This window comes from Engraulis encrasicolus, chromosome 11 (assembly GCF_034702125.1).
Source record: "Engraulis encrasicolus isolate BLACKSEA-1 chromosome 11, IST_EnEncr_1.0, whole genome shotgun sequence".
Taxonomy (NCBI): domain Eukaryota; kingdom Metazoa; phylum Chordata; class Actinopteri; order Clupeiformes; family Engraulidae; genus Engraulis; species Engraulis encrasicolus.
In genome coordinates this window covers 48,116,736-48,138,050 of record NC_085867.1, presented here as the reverse complement: position 1 = coordinate 48,138,050, position 21,315 = coordinate 48,116,736, and the positions used below count along the sequence as shown (strand labels likewise).

The 21,315-nt window shown below is 44.0% G+C and overlaps 1 protein-coding gene across 2 annotated transcripts in view; it reads right to left on the bottom strand.

Moving 5' to 3' along the window:
- Window positions 1-19,618: 19,618 nt before the first annotated feature.
- The window catches only part of si:ch211-127i16.2 (probable flavin-containing monoamine oxidase A), a 158,216-nt gene continuing 156,519 nt past the window's right edge, over window positions 19,619-21,315 (bottom strand). For both annotated transcript variants that reach the window (XM_063211399.1, XM_063211398.1), the window contains one exon: window positions 19,619-20,141. In XM_063211399.1, coding sequence (XP_063067469.1) covers window positions 19,820-20,141 — 322 coding nt within the window. In that variant the 3' untranslated portion in view covers window positions 19,619-19,819. The remainder of the gene's footprint in view (window positions 20,142-21,315) is intronic.

The following is a 21,315-nucleotide window of genomic DNA, read 5'->3' as shown; positions in this document are numbered from 1 at the left end:
CTGAAATTTTCAGGTGGCTATACTGTGTATACATGGGTTCTCAGTGTTTATCAACACAATGTTATGAGGAGGGGCAAGACACTGGCAGCCAACCACGTGAGCTAATTTTTTGACCAACAGCGGTTTCCAGTAATCAGAGGTTGAGTTGTGCGCAGCTATGGTTCTCGCAGTCAGGTTATAAACAAAATTTAGAACCCATGTACCTGCGTTCTACAGGTACGTAGACTACACCACTGCTTACGCCTTTCTGTTCTTCCCACCGTATGTGCCGTTGACAAATGGTGTTTACTCCACCATATATAATGCATGGGAAATACATCCAATTAGCATTCTCTTATAGACAAAAATAAAAAATTCATAACTCCGCATTTCAATGCGTTATTGATGTGTAGTCGCCGGCACAATGCCTCGTCAATGAGTAATTAAAATTTTCAATACCCGCCAGCCATATTTAATACCCAGCCCACTGCCCCTTCAGTGTTGCCAGATTGGGCGGTTTCCCACCCAATTGGGCTGCTTAGGACGGCCGTGTGCGGGAAAAATAAAGGATTTTGGAGAAAAAAACGCCCAATTCTTGGCCATAGAAATCAATAGAATTGGGCGGAATTTAGTGCTTCCAGGCGGGTTTTGAGAATTTGTTGGGTAGGAAATCATCAGCCTCATCTGGCAACCCCGTTGCCCTTAATCATTTTAATGTTTATCATGCAATGATGTCCACATTTTACATACGTATCGATCATATAGCTTCCGTGCACAACCTCTAATACACCACAGAGAGCAGGGCTTATAAATAAGCTATGCGTTGACACCATTTAAGCGAGAATTGGGTGCTGGGATTCTTTTGAGGTGGTACCACGCTCTCAGTAAATTATAAAGTTAACATCCAGTCTATGCTTCTCATAAACAATCTGTGAAAATCGAAATTCCCACAGGCTAGACTATCCCGCATGAGCCAAAGCGAACCAATTAAGCGCTTTTAAAACACACAACAAACAGTGGTGGTTATGACTCCAAACTCGGGGAAACATATCAGTGATGTTTTTTTTCGGCAGTAGAATAAAAAGAGAGGGGTTCAGCCAAAAAGCCTCTAATAATTAATGAAGGCAAAACTTCAAAGAAGGTGCTTTCATTACTGTTGTCTCCATAACACTTGTTGTGGCTGGTTTTTTTTTTGTGCTCCGCAGGGTAGTTGAAACTTGAAAGTTGAATGTGTGTGTGTGTGTGTGTGTGTGTGTGTGTGTGTGTGTGTGTGTGTGTGTGTGTGTGTGTGTGTGTGTGTGTGTGTGTGTGTGTGTGTGTGTGTGTGTGTGTGTGTGTGTGTTTGGACAGCCGTATGTCTATGTGTCTAAGTGTCGTAGGTTTGTCTCCATAGTTTGTGTGTGTGTTATTGAGCATGCATGGCAGGTATTGTCTGACTCTAAGGGGGGAAGAATACCTGAGTGTGTAGTGCAGGTTCAGTTGTAAGTTTAGGAACATTTCATATAGATTTTTCCATTCAGCATTTTTTTTACTTCTAGGACCCCCCCGAATACAAATTCACCTGTTTCCATTTTTTTCCTTAATATTTAGTGGCAAATCCAAGATGGCTGCCATTGTGTACAGAACATTCGCCATTAATGCTGTTTTAAGGATTGAATTTCTTCAGTTAATCTTTTTTTTTTAATTTCCAGGACAACATTTCATAGAAAACCACTTGTTTCCAATGTTTTGCTTGTTTTGTAGTGGGAAATTCAACATGGCTGACATCATATTTGGCAAAATTGGCATATTTAAGGCATTATTGTCTTTTATTGGTAATAATTATTACATGACTGAAGTCAGCCATCATATAAACTAAATCCATTACAAAATCCAAGATGGCCAACATTTCATATAGCAAAATCAATATTAACATAATGATTTCAGGTCTATAACGCCATTCATTCACTTGTGAATTTAAGCACATAAGATTGTGTGCAGGTCCAAATTATTGTTCAAACAAAAATTACTATGAATCAATTAATGTACAGTACCTGTTATGCAGTGCTACCTGTACAGTAGTATTGCATATGGACTGGTTTGGCTGCCTATGTCAAGGCCAAGGTCTACAAAGTTGCTTCAGGGTCGGCTTCAGCTTATCTGAAGGCTATGAAACCAAATGTTCTGCCTGGGATGCTGCATTCCTCCAATTCCAACAATCTTGCCATGCTCTCTGCTCACAGAACTAGGCTCTTTGGCATGACAGTCAGTGTACACCCATGACCCTAGTAATGGCCACACTATCATACCTTTGTAAGACCTTTGGCATCATGAAGTATTGGGGGCACAAGTGTGAATGTAAATTGTGTCTGCCTCAAGAAATTTTGGGGCCCACAAAAGATTTGATTTTTGGGCCCCCATAAGGGCCCCTGTCAGTGCTGACAGTGATTGGGCCCTTAGAATCTGTAACACCTTTCCCACCCTAGCGGCGCCCATGTCTGCCTCAATGATGCTACAGAGTATTCTCTCTATATTAATGTGTGGAATGAGGTAGTCCTATTGCCCACTCTTCTGGATAGTTCTATGAAATGAATTAATAGGATTGTTTTGTACTTCCTGATCAGTCTATAGTGTTTAGTTGGAGGCAACAGGCCTTTTTTTGCAACTGGCAAATTGCAAGCCAATCTTTGCGCACAACATTTAAGGTGTGTCACCCCAAACTTCAGATGTTCTACCTCTGAGACTGAGGCATCGTGAGGATGGACAGAGGGCTCCACTCCTGTCATAAATCACACCGGCTCAACCTGCTGCTATGCTATTCAGATCAGGGGTCAGTTCAGATATAGATTAGATCTAGGTTATTTGCTAGTTCAAGGGTTTTTGGACACCATGTTGAATTTTGGCAAAATATGAGATAAATGTTGATAACGTGCCTATCAAAATATTACCAATATGCGTACAATACTGCAGAATGGCTTTATAGACCGTAGCCCCTTAATGCACGCCTTACCTCCTATGGCATACTGTAATAGTCATTGAAAGTTAACTACCATAGCACTACAATACTATGAAGTATTGTATTAGTAATGCACCACGAGTTGGTCATTGCCATTCTGGTAACAGCAAATTTATAACGCCATGTCTTAACTCATTGGCTGCCTTCGACGTCGCTATGACGTCATTTCGAATAGTGACGCCCCCTGCCTTCGACGTCGTTCGCCGATAATTGCGTTTTTTTACAGCCAGGCCTCGAGGACGGTCTGACCTATCTTCTGTATACATTTCAAGCCTCTAGGCATTTTCTAACTGTTCCTGTAGGTGGCAGAAGTGTCCTTAGGAACTGTCAAGGCAGGGCTTTAGTTCAGAACAAGAGGACATGTCAAGACAAAAACACCCCTTTTTTTACTATTATAATATAATCTCAAAAGTAGCATAGCAAAATCATTTTTGAAAGTAAAGCACCTGTGACAGTAGTCTACTTTCTTGCCCTCTGATTTTAACACAGGTAGGCTACTGATTTTAGTGTCAGAGCCTGACCAAAAAAAACCTTCCTCTCATGACCAAAATACAACCCCCTGTTGCCATCTAACTAGAAGGCATTGTACCTAGCTTGCCCAAAATACACTATGAGATGATCTGTGTGGCAACCTTTCATTTTGGATAATGTGATCAGCCTACACAACATCAGGATGATGCTTACAAAATATCATCTAACAGGAGAATGCACGGGACTAGTGGTGATGTGTCACCTCAGTTGGGAAATGTTTGGCTATAAAGTTTGCTACGCTAGCTAGCACGAAATCGCTAACAACTTACAACTAAGCCTAAATAAAGGAGCCTTGGTAAGTCAACTATTTTTACTCATTCTACAGTTATTTTTTATGGATCTGTATAGTATGATCAGCTTACTGTATCATCAAAAAAGACAGGGGGGATTGCAGATTCTTGGAACAGAGTAGCCTTTGTGTCTGGTCAGATGCTTTCAGCTCACATGAGAAAGCATTGCACTTAGCCTCAGACCAGCTAGCCTTCACCACTCCAATCGGCTTGTGAAATGCTGGATATGTGATCAGTACTTCATCAAAAGAAAATTCATTGAACAATATATGACAAGATCACTATAGCAGAACCATGATGACAGTAATCATCAATCAGCAAATTGTCCGCTCTGCCAAAGAAGCTGCAGTAAGCTACGCTAAGCGAAGCTGCCTGCCTGCCTGCCTGCCTGCCTACCTGCCTCCTTCCCCTGCCACAAGACACAACACGGTACTATGGAGGAAATAAACCAGCTGTGATTCGTTCTCCAACGAGGGGAGAGAGAGAGCACAATCAGAGGGAGAGGGAGAGGGAGGGAGTTCCCTGAGTTAGGGGCACCTGCTGTCATGATCCATTCTGCGCGCCAGCAACTAAATCAAAACACCCTTGTTTTCGAGTCCACCCCCGTTATATTTCAGTATATTAGGTTGAAAAGGTCATACAAACTATCTTTTGTTCAGGCTACAGATGACAGAAGACTCTGTAATAGCATCTGATAGGTTTGGAGTTGTTAGGACGATGCCATTATGGGCAAAAACGTTTGCAGTTATAGTTCCACTTCAAATGACGTTTTCTCAGCTTTTTGGCTAGAAAGCAGCATTTTGGCGAATTCCACTTAATTTCAACAGATGATTATGAAAGAACGGAAAGGGGTAGAGAGACACCGTTTTTTTCTGATGACAGATGAGCGTCTAATCTGTGTTTTGATAGGTATGGTGTTGACATAGACACAGAATTCAATTTTCTGTGAGCCTCCAAAAAACGCCCAAAATGCTGAAAAATCTCTGGCACTCCAAGGTACTCTTTTATGAAAATGGCTGGCAGCCAATGAGTTAATGGGTTAAAACACTAAAATGTCCATATTTTGCTATAATGTCAGCAATCTTGGATTTTGCTTCTGAAAGTTAAAGGGAAAACAAAAACAAGTTGTTTTGTATTCAGAGGGGGTCCTACAAATAAATAGGATAAGACACATTACCTGGTCATAAAAAGAGCCGTTCAATGCCTTTTCTGATGTCATGTTGAATTTTTACAACAGGTTGAATAATATTTGAATGAAGTTCATGTAATGGCTGACTGAACAGTCCTTTATCCATTGTGAATATTACAAATACAAGAAAAAACTATGACTTTAGATACCTTAAAACACCAAATACATAATTTATGCTACATGTCATGTCAGCCATCTTGGATTTTGGTACTAAAACTTAAGGGGCGGGGGAGGAAACAGGTTGATTTTTGTTCAGGGGGTGTAGGAAATATAAAAAACACCAATTCCAAAAATGTATATGACATGTTTCTTTCAATTACATTCAATTGTGTTAGAATATGACCATATATCCGCCATCTTGGATTTTGGGCGTTTCCACTTCAGAAAAAAATTGGAAACAGGTGGATCTGAAGACTATGGGGTCTGTAGTTGATAAAAAACACAATTTGGAAAAATCTATATGAAATGTTCCTAAACCTTATTTTTGAGACAATTGAACCTGCACTAGTGTGTGTGTGCGTGCGTTTGTGTGTGTGTGTATGTGTGTGTGTGTTTGTGCACGCACCTTCGTGCGTGCGTGCATGCATGCTGGCCATGCATGTGCGTGTGTGTGTGCGCGTGCATGCGTGCATGCATGTGTGTATACAGGGAAGAGAAGAAAGGATAGTGTGGGGTGGATGTAAGATGTAACGAGGTCCGGAGGTTTCGACCAGGAGAGAGGATGAGGCTCTTTGAAGTGCTCTGTTGAGGAGGCTCTATAGCTTTTGTCCTTGACAGAGCTGGGCTGAGGCCAGTGGTGTAGTCTACTTTTTATGGTGGGTATACTGTATATTTGAGCATTTTTTGAAGTAGGTATACTGTATAAATTTGTGCTATTCTAAATAATGGATCAATCAATTTTAAGTGGGTATATTGAAATCTCTGAAATTTTGAAGTGGGTATACTCCGTATACCTGCGTTCTCTACGTAGACTACACCACTGGCTGGGGCCTAAAACAGTGGTATAGATCAATCCCTCACGAAGCTCACACAACAACAAAGTAACAACAAAAGCATCAGCCCCCTGTGAACTGTTGGGCCACTGGGAAAGTGCCCTACATGCCAGATTACCATTGCAGCCCTGGTTCTTGACACAGCTAAGCTAAACATAGGCAAGCCTCTGCAGACCTGCTGTGTGAATGTGAAGATGCCACCACCACCACCCACACTTGGTGGCAGATATAAAAGGGGGCCACCTGGGGACCAGGGACAGTCATATCTCTCTTTTTTTTTCTCTCTCTCTTTCTTTTTCTTTGTCTTTCTGTCTCTCTCTCTTTCTCTTTTCTCTGTCTCTTTCTTTGTCTTTCTGTCTCTCTCTCTTTCTTTCTGTCTCTCTCTCTCTATCTGTCTCGGGACATAAATATAAGGGTTCATCTGAGGACAGAGTCATTGTCCTAAGGATATCCATCCCACTCATCTCTAAAATAGTTCTCTCTGACTCTGAGCCTTTACTCTGTCTTTATCTCTCTCTCTCTCTCCAAAAGAACCAAAAGCCACAGAACGTTTCTTCTGGATGTGAGAGACGACTGCCCAACTCAGCTGGGGTGCCCTGCAGTTGTGCAAGAACTCTATTAAAGTTTCAATATCAAGATGTTCTGTCATTGAGTCAGACATTATTTGGACAGTGATTGAGTGAGTGGATGTGCCATTTGAAAGTGAGTGAGTTAGTGAGTGAGAGAGAGTCAGTTGGCCTTGTTTACACACACTACGTCTATATATTTTTCTGTAAACTCGTAGATTTCTTTGAAGTATTTTGACCTTTTCTTTACACAGTGAGTGAGTGAGTTCCCCCAGAACTGCCAGCCAGCAAACTGGTGCTATGGGAACCATCACGGGGGTGCCGGTTAAGAGGACGACCCACACACTAACATTCGTGGACATACTCAAGAAGGACGCCGGAGCCCAGAGTACCAGCGAACTGAAAAGAGAATCGGGATGACTGGAAGCAACGATGGAAGGCTCGTCTGAGGACCTAAGATTAAAAAAAATCAGCCTCATCTGGCAACCCTGGTTGCAGAGGCAGAAGCACAAGTCAAGGACAGGAGTTTGGATAATACAATGGACCTAAGTGAGTGAGTGGGTAATGGAGTGAGTGATTGGGCGAATAAGTGAATACATTTGACAAATGTCTGGAAGAAGGATAAAATGAATTGGTGAGTGAATGAATGAGTAATTTGATGATTGAGTTACTGAGAGACCGGGCGAACACCACAACGGCGACAAAGTTAAGCGATAGATATAATCGCTGGACTGTCTAGCATGAGCGATATGAGCGACAGCAGCGAAAGAGTATGTCCGTTAAAAGCAGAATGCAAGCATTCTGACATTCCAATTGGCTGTGGCGTCTGTCGCCGAACTGCATCATAGTTGATTTGCATGATACTCGCTGAAGTCCAACTACAAACTGTTGCTCAAGCAGGCCCGTAGCCATGGGGGGTTCTAGGGGTTCGGTCGAACCCCCCCTCCCATCCCGCACCCCCACTCGAACTCCCCAACTACGTCGCATCCCCACTGTGACTGGAAGGCCATTTCATCCCCCTCACTAAACTAAGCCTTTGAAATAAAATAGTAAAGGTTTGCCTGTTAAAGTAAGGAAATTAAAAATGGTTGTTGCTGTTGTCAGCCTTGAAACCAATGAATAAAATATGTCTAAATTCAAATATTTGAAGTGTGCTCGTGTATTTGGGGGACATTGGAGTAGGGAGCCAAATGAAGTCCACTTTGGGGGGGGAAAAGATCCCCCCCTACCACAATGCTGGCTACCTACGGGCCTGTCAAGCTGCTCAAATAGCCTTTTGTCTCCTCTCTCACCAGCGACTCAATAGAAAAAGTCAATTACTTCTGTCGCCGGAGTCACTCAGGTCGCCGCGTCTGCTTTATTTTTATCCATGAGTGTGTGGTGAGTGAGAGGTGGAGTGAGTGATTTGGCGAAAAGAGTGACTAAAGGGTAGCCTAGTAAACCAGCGCCACCCGCTGGATGCAGAGATCTTTCGGCTGCGAGTGGTCTGGTCTCGCATCGTTTGAGTGGTCTGCCAGGCTTGCCAAACCAATCACAATGCAGAGATTTGTTTTGAATCAAAGCGGGCGGGGTTTTGAGGGAGTGACGACGAAGCTCGCAACGTTGGGAAAGCACATCAACGAGAAAGATAGCGCTGATTGGTTAGAGCGCCGGGCTATACTGCCCTACAATATCAGAACGCAGTATCTTGAAAATGGTCGAAAATGGGTTTAGACTGGAAATGGGCTTTAAAATACCTTCTTTTTCTTGTGTTAAATTTTTTTGGCCCAACTTGGTCCCGTTTCGGAAAAAAACGCAAAAAACTGATTATACTGCGCTTTTTGGTTTTAGGAGGTTACGTCGTACTAGCCAAGAACGCAGTATAATGCGAATTATACTGCACTTCTCCATTGACACCGTGGTTTTGGTGTAGACAGTAATACCACAACAGAACGCAGTATAATGATTTTTCAGCTAAAAAGTAATGAGAATGTTGTTTTTTTTGCTTTTTTCTTGTGTGCATAAATGTTCACCATAAAAAAGTATTATATGGAAGTGTCATCACCACTTTACCTCCAACACAGTCGCGTGGACAGAAAGGAAACTTTAAAGCCTTTTTTCTCAGTTTGCCATTTTTAATTATACTGCGTTCTGAAATTGTAGGGCAGTATAGGCACAGGCACGATTTGAAAGACAACGGATTGTTCTCGTCAACAATCTTCGGATGTATCGTTCATCGGGGCCAGACTAAATTACACATCTGATCTCACATTTAGGCCTGTTTATCAGGCTAACTGAAGGGAACAAGTAAGTACATTTTTCCAAATGAGTTAGTGGGAGGGTGTGAGTGAGTGCACAAGTTTGGAGAGTGGGGTGAGTGAGTCAGTGAGTGAAGAATTCAAATGAGCGAGTGGGAGTGGGCAAACAATTGCCTTGCAAGAATCAAGAATCAAGTATAGAAGCACGACTTTAGAGCAGAGAGAAGTTTTGTTGTGCATATGTGAACATGTTGTGTGGCTGTAGGCATGTTCACCTCCTGTAACACTGTGGACATTTTTTGTGGACCATCGGCCACTGATGTGTTTGTGTGTGTGTGTGTGCTTGGCCATGTGTGTGTGTGTGTGTGTGTGTGTTTGTGTGTGCATGTGCTTGTCCGTGTGTGTGTGGGTGTATGTGTGTGTGTTTGTGTGTGCATGTCATGTGCTTGTCTGTGTGTGTGCGTGCGTGCGCGCGCGCGTGTGTGTGTGTGTGTGTGTGCATGTCATGTGCTTGTCTGTGTGTGTGTGTGTGTGTGTGTGTGTGTGCATGTGGACATTTGGATTGGTCTTGAGGGCACAGTCCGTCACACTGTCTTCTGCTTTTCTGGGTTGCCTGTGTGTGTTTGTGTGTGTGTGTGTGTGTGTGTGTGTGTGTGTGTGTGTGTGTGTGTGTGTGTGTGTGTGTGTGTGTGTGTGTGTGTGTGTGTGTGTGTGCGTGCGCGTGCACTGAACTGGTTTTGCCTTCTGCTTATTGTGGGCTGAAACACACAGGATACAGCATTGAATAATGACCTTGTGGTACATTGAGGTGTGTGTGTGTGTGTGTGTGTGTGTGTGTGTGTGTGTGTGTGTGTGTGTTGTGGGTCTCTGTGTGTGTGTGTTGTGGGTCTGTGTGTGTGTGTGTGTGTGTGTGTGTGTGTGTGTGTGTGTGTGTGTGTGTGTGTGTGTGTGTGTGTGTGTGTGTGTGTTGTGGGTCTGTATGTGTGTGTGTGGGGGGGGGAGGGAGGCGGTCTGTGTGTGTGTGTGTGTGTTGTGGGTCTGTGTGTGTGTGTGTGTGGGGGGGGGTGGCGAAGTTCTTTGTGTGTGTGTGTGTGTGTGTGTGTGTGTGTGTGTGTGTGTGTGCGCGTGTGTATCTGTTTAGCCCCACGGCTACTGTCATACTCATGGCACAGAGGCTGGTGCTTCTGCATTGCTCCACACACACACACACACACACACACACACACACACACACACACACACACACACACACACACACACACACACACACACACACACACACACACACACACACGGCCGCTGACAGCTTTTGTCCGGCCCAAGAACGTCATCTGAAAGGGCCCCCCATCCAATACATACAATGTAATGAGGACCCAATTTCGGGCCCCCTCTATCCCTCGGCCCGGGCCAACAGACCCCTTTGTCCCCCCTGTCGGCTTCCCTGCACACACGCACACGCACACGCACACGCACAGACACACACACACACACACACGCACAGGCACACACACACAGATATATTCTTATTCTCAGTGGGCATGCCTCCACACACACACCAAACAATTTTGTTCTCAGAGGAATACACAAACATGCCCACACTCCTGTGACACTGATACACTGAGAATGATGCCCACACTTGTCCAGTGCAAAGCCATATGCACACAAGCGCACACACGCACGCACGGGCACTCACACACCACACACCCACTAGGGGACAGAGAGAGAGACACTCATTCACCGAATCAACCCCTCTCTCATGACACTGATATACTGAGAATGATGTCTATGCCCACAGCCACACACAGGTCCCATGCCAGACCCCCCCCCCCCCCCCACACACACACACACAGACAGACAGACACACACTCACACACACAGAAACAGGCACACACACACACACACACATTCTCCAGTGGGCCATGGCATACCTCCACATGCGTCTCCCTGAGTGCCAGCTCCTGAGGCCACAATGACCAATACACCGCCATCACAGCCAGCTTGGGAAAGAAGCACAGCAATGCAGCCAAGCACACACATCACATCACTGAAGGATTGTTATTGTTATAGCTAGTGGTGTGTGTGTGTGTGTGTGTGTGTGTGTGTGTGTGTGTGTGTGTGTGTGTGTGTGTGTGTGTGTGTGTGTGTGTGTGTGTGTGTGTGTGTGTGTGTGTGTGTGTGTGTGTGTGTGTGTGTGTGTGTGTGTGTGTGTGTGAGTGTGTGTGTGTGTGTGTGTGTGTGTGTGTGTGTGTACTGTGTGTGTGTGTGTGTGTGTGTGTGTGTGCGTGTGTGCGTGTGGACATGAAAGGTAGAAAGTTCAACTTCATAGGTACAGTGAGGAGCAAAAACTCCCCTGGATGGCGGAGGAATCAAACCTGCAACCTTCGAATCCAAGGTCGCGACCCTAATCCAGGGGTGTCAAACTGAGGCCCGTGGTCCAAATTTCCCCTGTGGAGTCATTTTATTCGGCCCACAAGATTATTTCAAATGTGTATTACAGTTGGCCCACATACACAATAAATGTATGGTGTGTATATATAAGTATTAAGTTTGTGTGTGTGTCTGTGCACAATCAAAAAAAACTTTTTTTTTTCAATTTGAGTTTGACACCCCTGCCCTAATCATTAGGGCCATGGCAACCACTTTAGGCCATGGCTACCCAAGACATTTCAACAAGGCTATGTTCCCTTGAAAGATGTGTAAGACCAACATCCCCATGGGAGAGCTCATTTAAAAGCAGCTTTGGTCTGAATAGGTTCTATTCAGCCTGTAGTAAAAAAAGTCAATTTAATAAAATAAATAGGAATCTGCACAATTACAAAAGTTCACCATGATGCCTCGTTTGAAATGTCAGGTCATTTGCTAAACCACTAATGAAGTGTGGAGCCAGTGCCTAGTGGTTTGAAAATAGCCTCATCTGCACCCAGATCATTATAATGGAAACTCTTTGTTATTTGTTATTGTTATTATACGCAAAATAATATGGTTCAGAATTCATCAGCCTAATGTTGTTTATCTAAGTTTTTAACATGTTCATTATACACCAGATTTCTCCTGCAAGCATGCATGATGCATGTATGTAGGTGTGTATTTCTGGCTGTGTGTGCGTGTATGTGTGTGCGTGTGTGTGTGTGTGTGTTGTGTTGTGTGTGTGTGTGCGTGTGTCTGTTTGTATGTCGAGGATTGCACAATGCCATTACAATATTTGCCAGTTCGAGAAGCTTACAATGCCTGTCAATGCCAGTTACGTAGATTCCTGCTAAATGGCTCAGATTGTCTTTGAGTTCTGCGAGAGTGAGAGTGAAAGCAGCCGTTGCAATGCAATAAAGGAAATGTGTGCGCCATCTCCCACGGGTTCCAGAGAGACAGCAGGCCAAGTGGGAGCACTGCTGTGCAATGCAAGCACTGAAAGCAGTGTTGCCAGATTGGGCGGTTTCTTAGGAAGCCAGTCTGTGGGTAAATGTGGGTAAAAAGGGGGCATTTGGGCGGGCTCTTCTGCAGGTTTATGACCATAGACATCAATATAATTCAGTTCAAATTGGGTGGGATTTAGTGCTTCCAGATGGGTTTTGAGCATTTTATGGGCTGGAAATCATCAGTCTCATCTGGCAACCCTGACTGAAAGCCATATTTCTCTTTAGAGAGGCTGGCCTTGAGCAACCGCAGAACAGTGAAACAGACATCAGCTGACACGACACGCGCAAGCAGAGCAGAGCAGAGCAGGGCAGAGCAGGCAGGACCCAGGCAGTTACACTACGGCAACCAGGGTAGGCAAAGGGGTCAGTTGTCCCTGGCCCAGGGAGAGAGGGGGTGAGGGCACATCATTAGGTCCCCATAACATTGGTTGTACACAGTAAAACAAATGCGTGTTACTGTATGTCAGTGTTTCTCAAAGTGGGGCACAAGCCCCCCTAGGGGGCGCGGAGGTATTGGAGGGGTGGCGCGTGAAGTCAGGAGGTTTTATTTTATTAATACTTTTCTGCTTTGTCAACACATTCACTTTACAATCACAATATATTCATTAATTTATTCACTAATATTTAGAGAACATCATAGGCCATACGTGTATATTAGGCTCTAATAAACTTTACGAAGGCCTATTTATTTGTATTTTCGTAACCATTTTGCTCGAGGGGGGCGCAGACAGACAGGGGGGAATGGCATGAAAAGTTTGAGAAAACTGCTGTATGTCAACACTTAGAGAGCACTCTTGGGACCAAATGACTCTCTATGCGTTGAATTAAAGGGGTATGCCACTATTTTGGGGCTTAATACAGTTAAAATCGTTGGCTGGGGTTTATAAAGGTGGTAAAGTGTCTTATTTTTCATGTAAGCCGTTGTCTTGCTTTAAGACAAGTTAAAAGAGGGAGCATGTCGCTAAACTAGTGAAAGTCAATGGATCCGTGTAGCATGCTACAATGCTACACGGATCCATTGACTTTCATTAGCTTAGCGACATATTCCCTCTTTTAACTTGTCTTAAAGCAAGACAACGCTTAACATGAAAAATAAGACACTTTACCACCTTTATAAACCCCAGCCAACGATTTTAACTGTATTAAGCCCCAAAATAGAGGCATACCCCTTTAACACTGACAAAATTACTGCTTATGGGGGGAGGGGGGGGGCTTTCAGATCGCTTTGTCCCGGGCCCGGCCGGCCTAGTCTGTACAGTAAGTGGCCCTGGAGGCAGCTAAGCATGCTCGGAGACCGACCCTGAGAGCTCATTCCGCAAATGGAAAATCCCTGGTAGTGCTCTGCTCTTCCCCTGGGCCTCATTCGTCAGGGGCTCGGGGGCCCGTACAGCACGGCTGGCCATCACCCCGCCCTCCCTCAGGGGCCGACGGGATTGGATGTGTGCGGAGCGGAGGCGAGCAGAGCAGCAGCGGCGGCGCTCGACAGGCCCAGGTGGGCTTTAATCTTGTGGTTCCCGGAGTCCAGGCGTCGCAAAATGGAGCGCTGATCTGCTGCACGGCACTGATAACAAAGACAAATAGTGGCGCGCGAGGCGAGCGAAAAGCTTGGGCTGCTCTGTTCGGCTGTCAGGCCCCAACCGGGAAGCATGAGTTAGGCAGCCCCTGGGAGCGCCCGACCAAAATCACCTCAATCACCTGTGCAATCGAGCGATACCGGCTGAATTGCTTCCACCCGGGGTGGCTTAGTGCAGGGTGGGTGGCAGTGGTATCGGATGGGGGGGGGGATGGGGGGCATTAGTGTCACATGATGTGCTCATCTATGTAGCACCTGGCACGTGTGTGTGTGTGTGTGTGTGTGTGTGTGTGTGTGTGTGTGTGTGTGTGTGTGTGTGTGTGTGTGTGTGTGTGTGTGTGTGTGTGCGCACACGCGCGCGTGCGTGTGTGTGTGTCTTTACATGCATGTGCCTATGAGTCACTGTTTTATTACCTTAATGTGCGCATTAATCCAAATACATCACCGGGTTGTATTGATCACTGTACTATTAATTACAGCATGCTTTGTGAACTTCCCCGTATTCCTCTAAGAGGCAATAGGTTCGTAGAGGGCTGTTAAAATACAGTACATTTACTAATGGAGCATTGGGTTAGTAGCCTGATTATCATCGACTTTCAAATCTCGTCGAGACTTGGTCTGACCAAGAGCAAAACAATTAACATTTCCCAAACGGACTCCCTTGGTGTGCTAACGATTGTTTGCTTCCCAACAAAGTGGGAGGAGTTCCCGATTTTGTGGGAGCTCAGAAAGTACTTGGATTGCTCTTGACCTGACTGGTAGCAACGCTGAAGCTGTTGCGTCACCAGCAGGGCATGGCCTGGCTAATAGGTTAGTAGAGGGCTGTCAAAATGTATTTACTAATTGAAATACATTGACGGCACTGTACTGACGCATCTCTGCATTTTGTCATGCTTAGGAAGTCTGCAAATGAAGATGGCAAAGCCCTCCTTACTCAGCGTGATGACAGCCCTGTCGTTATGTACTGCACAGCCTGTTATTGGAGGTGTCAGAACTGCTTGTGCTGTCTGTTTGTGTGTGTGTGCGTGTGTTTGTGTTTTGACAGCCCATCAGAATAAATACTGCCATAGCATCTAGCAGCCTCCTTCAGTTATTCATCAACTATACACATTTTCCACTTACTCTTACTGGTGTTAGGCCTATGGTCAGATAAGTGTGTGTGTGTGTGCATGCGCGTGTGTGCGTCTCTGTGCGTGCATGCGTGTGTGCGTGCATCTGTGTGTGTGTGTGTGTCAGCATGCATGCCTCAGTGTGCTTGTGTTCCTGCTTGCATGAATAGATTAATGCTAGATTATATTGATGTGTTTACAATCTCTGCAGCTGCACTCAGCAATGTCAGCCATGGCAATCTGTGCCATTAATGTGTCATTGTAATGATGTGTCATTGTGATGTAGTCATTGTACTGATATAGCATGTAGGCATCAATTGAAATGACACTTGAAAACAGCACAAATTCAACAACAGCACAGATTCAGCACTCAAAGTCAATGTCTACAAAGTTGCGTTATCTATCCAACCAGCTGGAACTCATGATCCATCTCACTGCCATGCAATATCTGCATCATGTCTGTGCACGCCAAGAGGTTTGTGCATGCAGTGCACAGTTCCATCAATCTGTGCTTCTGGTGCTGGTACAACATTGCTTGCCAGAACTCTCAGTGCTAGCTCACAAATATGCATGGAGAGAGACAAATTCTTTATATATATATATATATATATATATATATATATATATATATATTCACACAGAGAGAGAGAGAGAGAGAGAGAGAGAGAGAGAGAGAGAGAGAGAGAGAGAGAGAGAACATGGAGTGAGCATTCAACCAGTCGGCTCCTCTGGCCCGCCCATTAAACTCCATGGTTTTCTCCTCCGAATGCTTGTCCGGTCCAATCACTGCCAGTCATTTGGCATATTGATTAGCCAACATAGGGGACAGGCCCTAATGCCATTCCTCGTATAGTTAGCAGCACATTACGCAACAGCGTTCACCAACAAACTGAATTCTGCTGCGTTTCACTTCCCCCGTGGCGTTCTCTTCACTCAAACGCAAAGGATCCTCTTCCTCCATCTCCACATGTCCTTCTGGGGGCTAACAGGAAACCACTCTCTCTCTCTCTGCAATAAATTAGCAGCTTCCTAATTCTCCATCACCTCCCACTCGCCTGCCGTGCAGCCGACTTCTCGGGCGGCCATTTTCTGTCATGCTTTGGCCACCTACCAAAACCAACATTGCCCATTGGAACCCAGGTTGGAAGCCAGCCTTGGACATTTCCCTACCATACCGCATTTCTCTCTCCCCATAATTTCCTGCCCTACTCTTCACTGCCCTGTTGAAACAAAGCACAAATAAAGATAAAAAACAAACAAAAGAGACATGTTTTGAGTTGTAACAGGAAATAATTCACTGCGATGAATCAGCAGCTTCCTGTGAGGAGACTCCAGATGGCTTCACGGGCGGCCATTTTCTCTCCTGCTCCTGCATGCAACAGATGTCACCTATCAGAGTTAAATGGTTGACTTCAACGGTGCTCCCATGCCAAAGGATTGCTAAAATTGAGAGGGTTTGCACCTGTATTTGCTCCCATGCCAATACTGCTATAGCTATGAGGTCCCAGATGTACAGTAAGTCCCAGATGCAAGTCCCAGATGTCGAACTATTGCAAAATGACCTCAGTCACACTGGAGCTGTACATCTGGATTGGAGTGATATTTTGGGGGGTGAGTAGCCTGATAAACCAGCCAAAATGTGAGATTGGATGTGCAATTTAGTCTGGCCCCGATGAACAATACATCCGAAGATTGTTGATGAGAACAACCCGATGTTTTTCAAGCCGTGCCTGTGCCTGTAGGCCGGCGCTCTGACCAATCAGTGCTATCCTTCTCGTTGATGTGCTTTCCCAATGTTGTGAGCTTCGACGTCACTCCATCAAAACTCTGCCTGCTTTGATTCAAAACAAATTCAAAACAAATCTCTGTGTTGTGATTGGTTTGCCAAATTCTTGTCAAGCCTGGTAGATCACTCAAAGAGGCCAAACCACTCGAAGCCGAAAAAATTCAGCGTCCAGCAGGTGGCTCTGGTTTACTAGGCTAGGGGGTGAGTGTAATATAGCCTGGTTCTCACCGATGGGGAGTGTGTGTAGCTCCGGACCCCCCTGGTGGAGCGGAGCTACACACACTACCGTCTGGTAGCGCTGCCATTAACATGCTCCTCTCCAGTAGAAAAAACACAGAGCATTTACTGCTTAAATATCAACAGCAGCTTGCATTGATGAGTCACAGGACAGATTATATACTATATTGCAGTGTTTCCCAACCACTGTGCCGCGGCACACTAGTGTGTCGTGAGAGATCGTCAGGTGTGCCGTGGAAAATTCTTGTTTTCAAAAAAAGAAAAAGAAAAAGAAAAAAAAAGAATTCATTATTGTCAGCAAATAATGCCTATATGTCATTATGTAGTGTCTGCTGTTGACTGGCGTCCTAATGTAATAATTCCTTATCACTAGGTGGCAGCAGGTAGCCAATTGCATTGTAGTAGGCCTAGCTGTCAAACAAGGCAAATGCCGTGCCGTGAGCTCGAGTCAATACAAAGAGAGTTGCATTTCATTTGGATTTAGTACTACCGGTACGTGGGATGCAACGGCACCGATTCCATTGTGCTTGGTATGTAAACGAAACACCATTCACAAAACAAGAGTGCATACTATTTCGTTGGCCTGCGTAAGTAAACAGAGAACCAAGCAACAATTATGAGGGAAAAAGGTAAACGAGAGAACCTTAAAGCCAACTATCACGTAGCTGAACTTGTAGCTAAATCAAAAAAGTCACAAAGTGGCAGAGACGCAAATATTACCTGCCTGCCTGCAAAGCCATTGTAAATGAGATGCTTGGACCTTAAGCGGTTAAAGAAATAGCCAAAGTCCCACCCTCAAATAACACAATTTCCAGACATTGATGACATGTCTGCTGACATCGAAAGTGTGGTTTTGGAAAAGATCCGTATCCGTGAGAAATTTGCGTTGCAACTTGACGAGGCTGATATTAGTGGACATGCGCAACTCCTGGCCAATGTGCGTTTTGTGGATGGAGACGCAATTAGAGAAAGCGTTCTATTTTGCAAGGCATTGAACAAAGATTGATATTAAACATGCATATTCATAATGTGTGTATGTGGCAGCTATGTATGTCCAAGACAAATTTCCTTCGGGACTATTAAAAGAATCTTGAATCTTGAATGTAACAGTGAAATCTTTCCTAAATAACATTGCTACTGTCAGAATAAGCATTATTTTCTACATTCCTGCAAATAGAATGCTTTTGGAATAACAATTTGTAAATAGTAAGACTAGGCCTACTTTGAAGTTTATAGCTTCCTTAAGAAGGGACAAAGTGCACTTTTTATTTGAAAGAGGAAATATAAAAAATGATTTATTTGATTGCTATTCAAGACACTTTTATAAGAATGACTATATTGTTAGGCGGCTACTATAATTTGTTTTCATTATTTCATCATTTTTGGTTGGTGGTGTGCCGCGAGATTTTTTGAAGGGAAAAAGTGTGCCCTGGCTCAAAAAAGGTTGGGAAACACTGCTATACTGACTGTTTAGAGATGAACAGAAAATGTTTTTGGCTGACTTTTTTGGTGAGTTGCAATAAATGCACCATTTATTTTGTGACTCGAGTTGTTAAGCATGTTAACGGCAGTGCTACCAGATGGTAGTTTGTGTACACATGCACCATCGGTGAGAACCAGGCGTAATGGAGAACCAAGTGTAATGGAGAACAAATATCAGACCTTGATGGTAAAACATTAGTAAAATTCACTCTTGAAACCTCGTTGGAACCTTATACACTAGGCATTTGAAGTGACATTTATCTGATTTGTTTTGTCAAAGGTGACACATATCTGTGTTTTGGACCGAAACGTCGCAAGTAAAAAAAAACTGCAAATGTGAACAGTGTGCGGAAGCTTCTTTGTCTTTGTCTTGTTTGACAACTCCTTACAGGAAGGTGAAAAGATGTCTCTATTTTTCAAGGGACAGTGGCCTTGTCCACGAATGGCAACATTACATTATTGTTTACATTACATCTAGCAGACATTTAACAGCAATTGACATAATGTACCATCTACAGCTAATGTACCAGCTACAGTCAGATTTGTTGCTATCAAAAAATGTTTCATATCAAATGATAATGAGGACTGAACTAGAATTATAAAAGACCATTTCACAGCAAAAGTAAAAAAACAATGTTGCTTTTACAATAGTTTTCTGGTCCCTGAACGGACCAGTTTTTTTCCTGATCACTAAGCTCAATTTTTGTAGAACTCTTCACACACCAAATCAACAAAACTGAGTAGATACATTGGAAAACCCAACACAGTTTGCTTAACCCCACACACAGTTGTAAAATGACGTTAACAAATCGATGTTTACACACCGACACCGATCACATTACTAGCACACATTGCAGCAACTAAGACAGTAAAATGTAAAGAAAAACTTTGCCTCTTGGTTTCGCTATTCAAAATGTATGTCTTTTTAGGAGGTTAGGAGTCGAGGGGTGTGTTTATCATTTGGAAATTGTGTGCAAAGCAGTGAGTTGTGTTGACAGTTATGCAAAATGAGTGTTGATGCAGTGGATTCTTTTTGTTATATTTTGTTAAGTGTGTGTTATATTGTAAATTGCAAACTGATTGCAAAGCAATTTTGTGCTATTAGCTTGGTTAATTTAGTTATAGGTTTGTGCGTCTGTGGGAATAGTTCCGCCAAAGCAGCCAAAGTTACAAAAATGTGCTTCAGCTAACAGAAATTATGGTAATCCATCAGTTTTATCTACAGACTGTGATAGAGTATGCAGGACATGACACAGACTTTTCATGCAGCTCCATTTATGGTAGGTTTATTTTTCACAAAGTTTGGGAATCTGATTTGTGATATTTAATGCCTTTCTCCAACCAACATTAGCAATTCACGCTAGCCACAGTAATTAAAATACAAGCGTGTTTCAGGAGACTGAGAAAATGTTTTGTTTGGCCAGGGACCTCTTGGTTCCGCTAATGTTTGGGAAGCCATTCTACCAACTGGCCAATCAAATCACTTCTCAGCTGGGGTTTGACCCATAACAGTGCCGCCCCTAGTGCGACAACCGTTAGGGTGAGCGTGACAGGAAGTGGAGAGTAGCCAATCACGTGGCTCCACAGGTCGCTCCGAGCACGCGGTTGGCCAGGACCCTGCAGCGCCTCCTTCTCCTCTTGGGTCAGAGTGTGAGGACTCAAACGGGCTGCAACTTCTAGCGCCACCCGCTGGCCACTCTGGATAGCGCCACTCATGTAGCCGCACCACTGGGTGGCAGTCTCCGTACCTGCCCAGTGGATCCTAGATGCGCACACACACACACACACACACACACACACACACACACACACACACACACACACACACACACACACACACAAAGAAAAATATATAAGTATGTAAGCATAGGCGCAGATATTTGTATGAAAGCATAGGCACAGTTTCACTACGATCTATCATACTCACACAAGCACGTACGTACACACACACACACACACACACACACACACACACACACACACACACACACACACACACACATACACACACTGACAAACACAATGCACTCTTGCATGGCACCTCACCTCTGTCAGGGTTTTCTATGGAGCATGGTTGCAGCTAGACACATATATACAGTAAATGCTGATGGACAGAGGCTTTGGCCTCTCTCTCTCTCACACACACACACACACACACACACACACACACACACACACACACAAACACACACACAAACACACACACACACACACACACACACACACACACACACACACACACACACACACACACACACACACACACACACACACACACACACACACACACACACAGATACGGACAACAAACTTGCCACACCCTCTATGGGAAACACGTAATTTACATTAGTACAGCATAATATTTTTTTCGGATTGTTTAACATAATAGTTGTTTCTAATTGCTGGCAAAATATACAATGGTTCTACACCAATGTTGCCATTACACCAGACTTAGACTTAGAATTCTTCATTGTCCACTACACTTACACGAAATGGAAAACTCTCTTTGGGAGTGACATAAAGACACACAAAGACAAACACACATCACACTCCACATAACGAATAAAAAGATGTGGGTAAGAATGAGATAAAAAAAACTATAGAATAAGTGAAACAGTGTTTTAATTTCACCCAAATACTAAAACCATGTAACAGTTACCATACTACTGCTAAAAGACTGTTTGAGGTCCACTTAGAGCTTGTCTACTCTATGTTACTTTAGCCGAGACTGATCTTTATTGGGAATGTCCACAGCAGATAGGACAAATGACCGCCTGTAACCATTCTTCCTTGTCACTGGAACTTTGAGTCTTATTTCAGATGGCAACAGCTGGAAAGCACATCAGAGGGTGAGTAGGGTCCTGATAAACTTGAAGAGCCTTCAAGTGTATAATAAGTAAACAAAAATTGAACAAAATTCTGTAATTATCATGCTA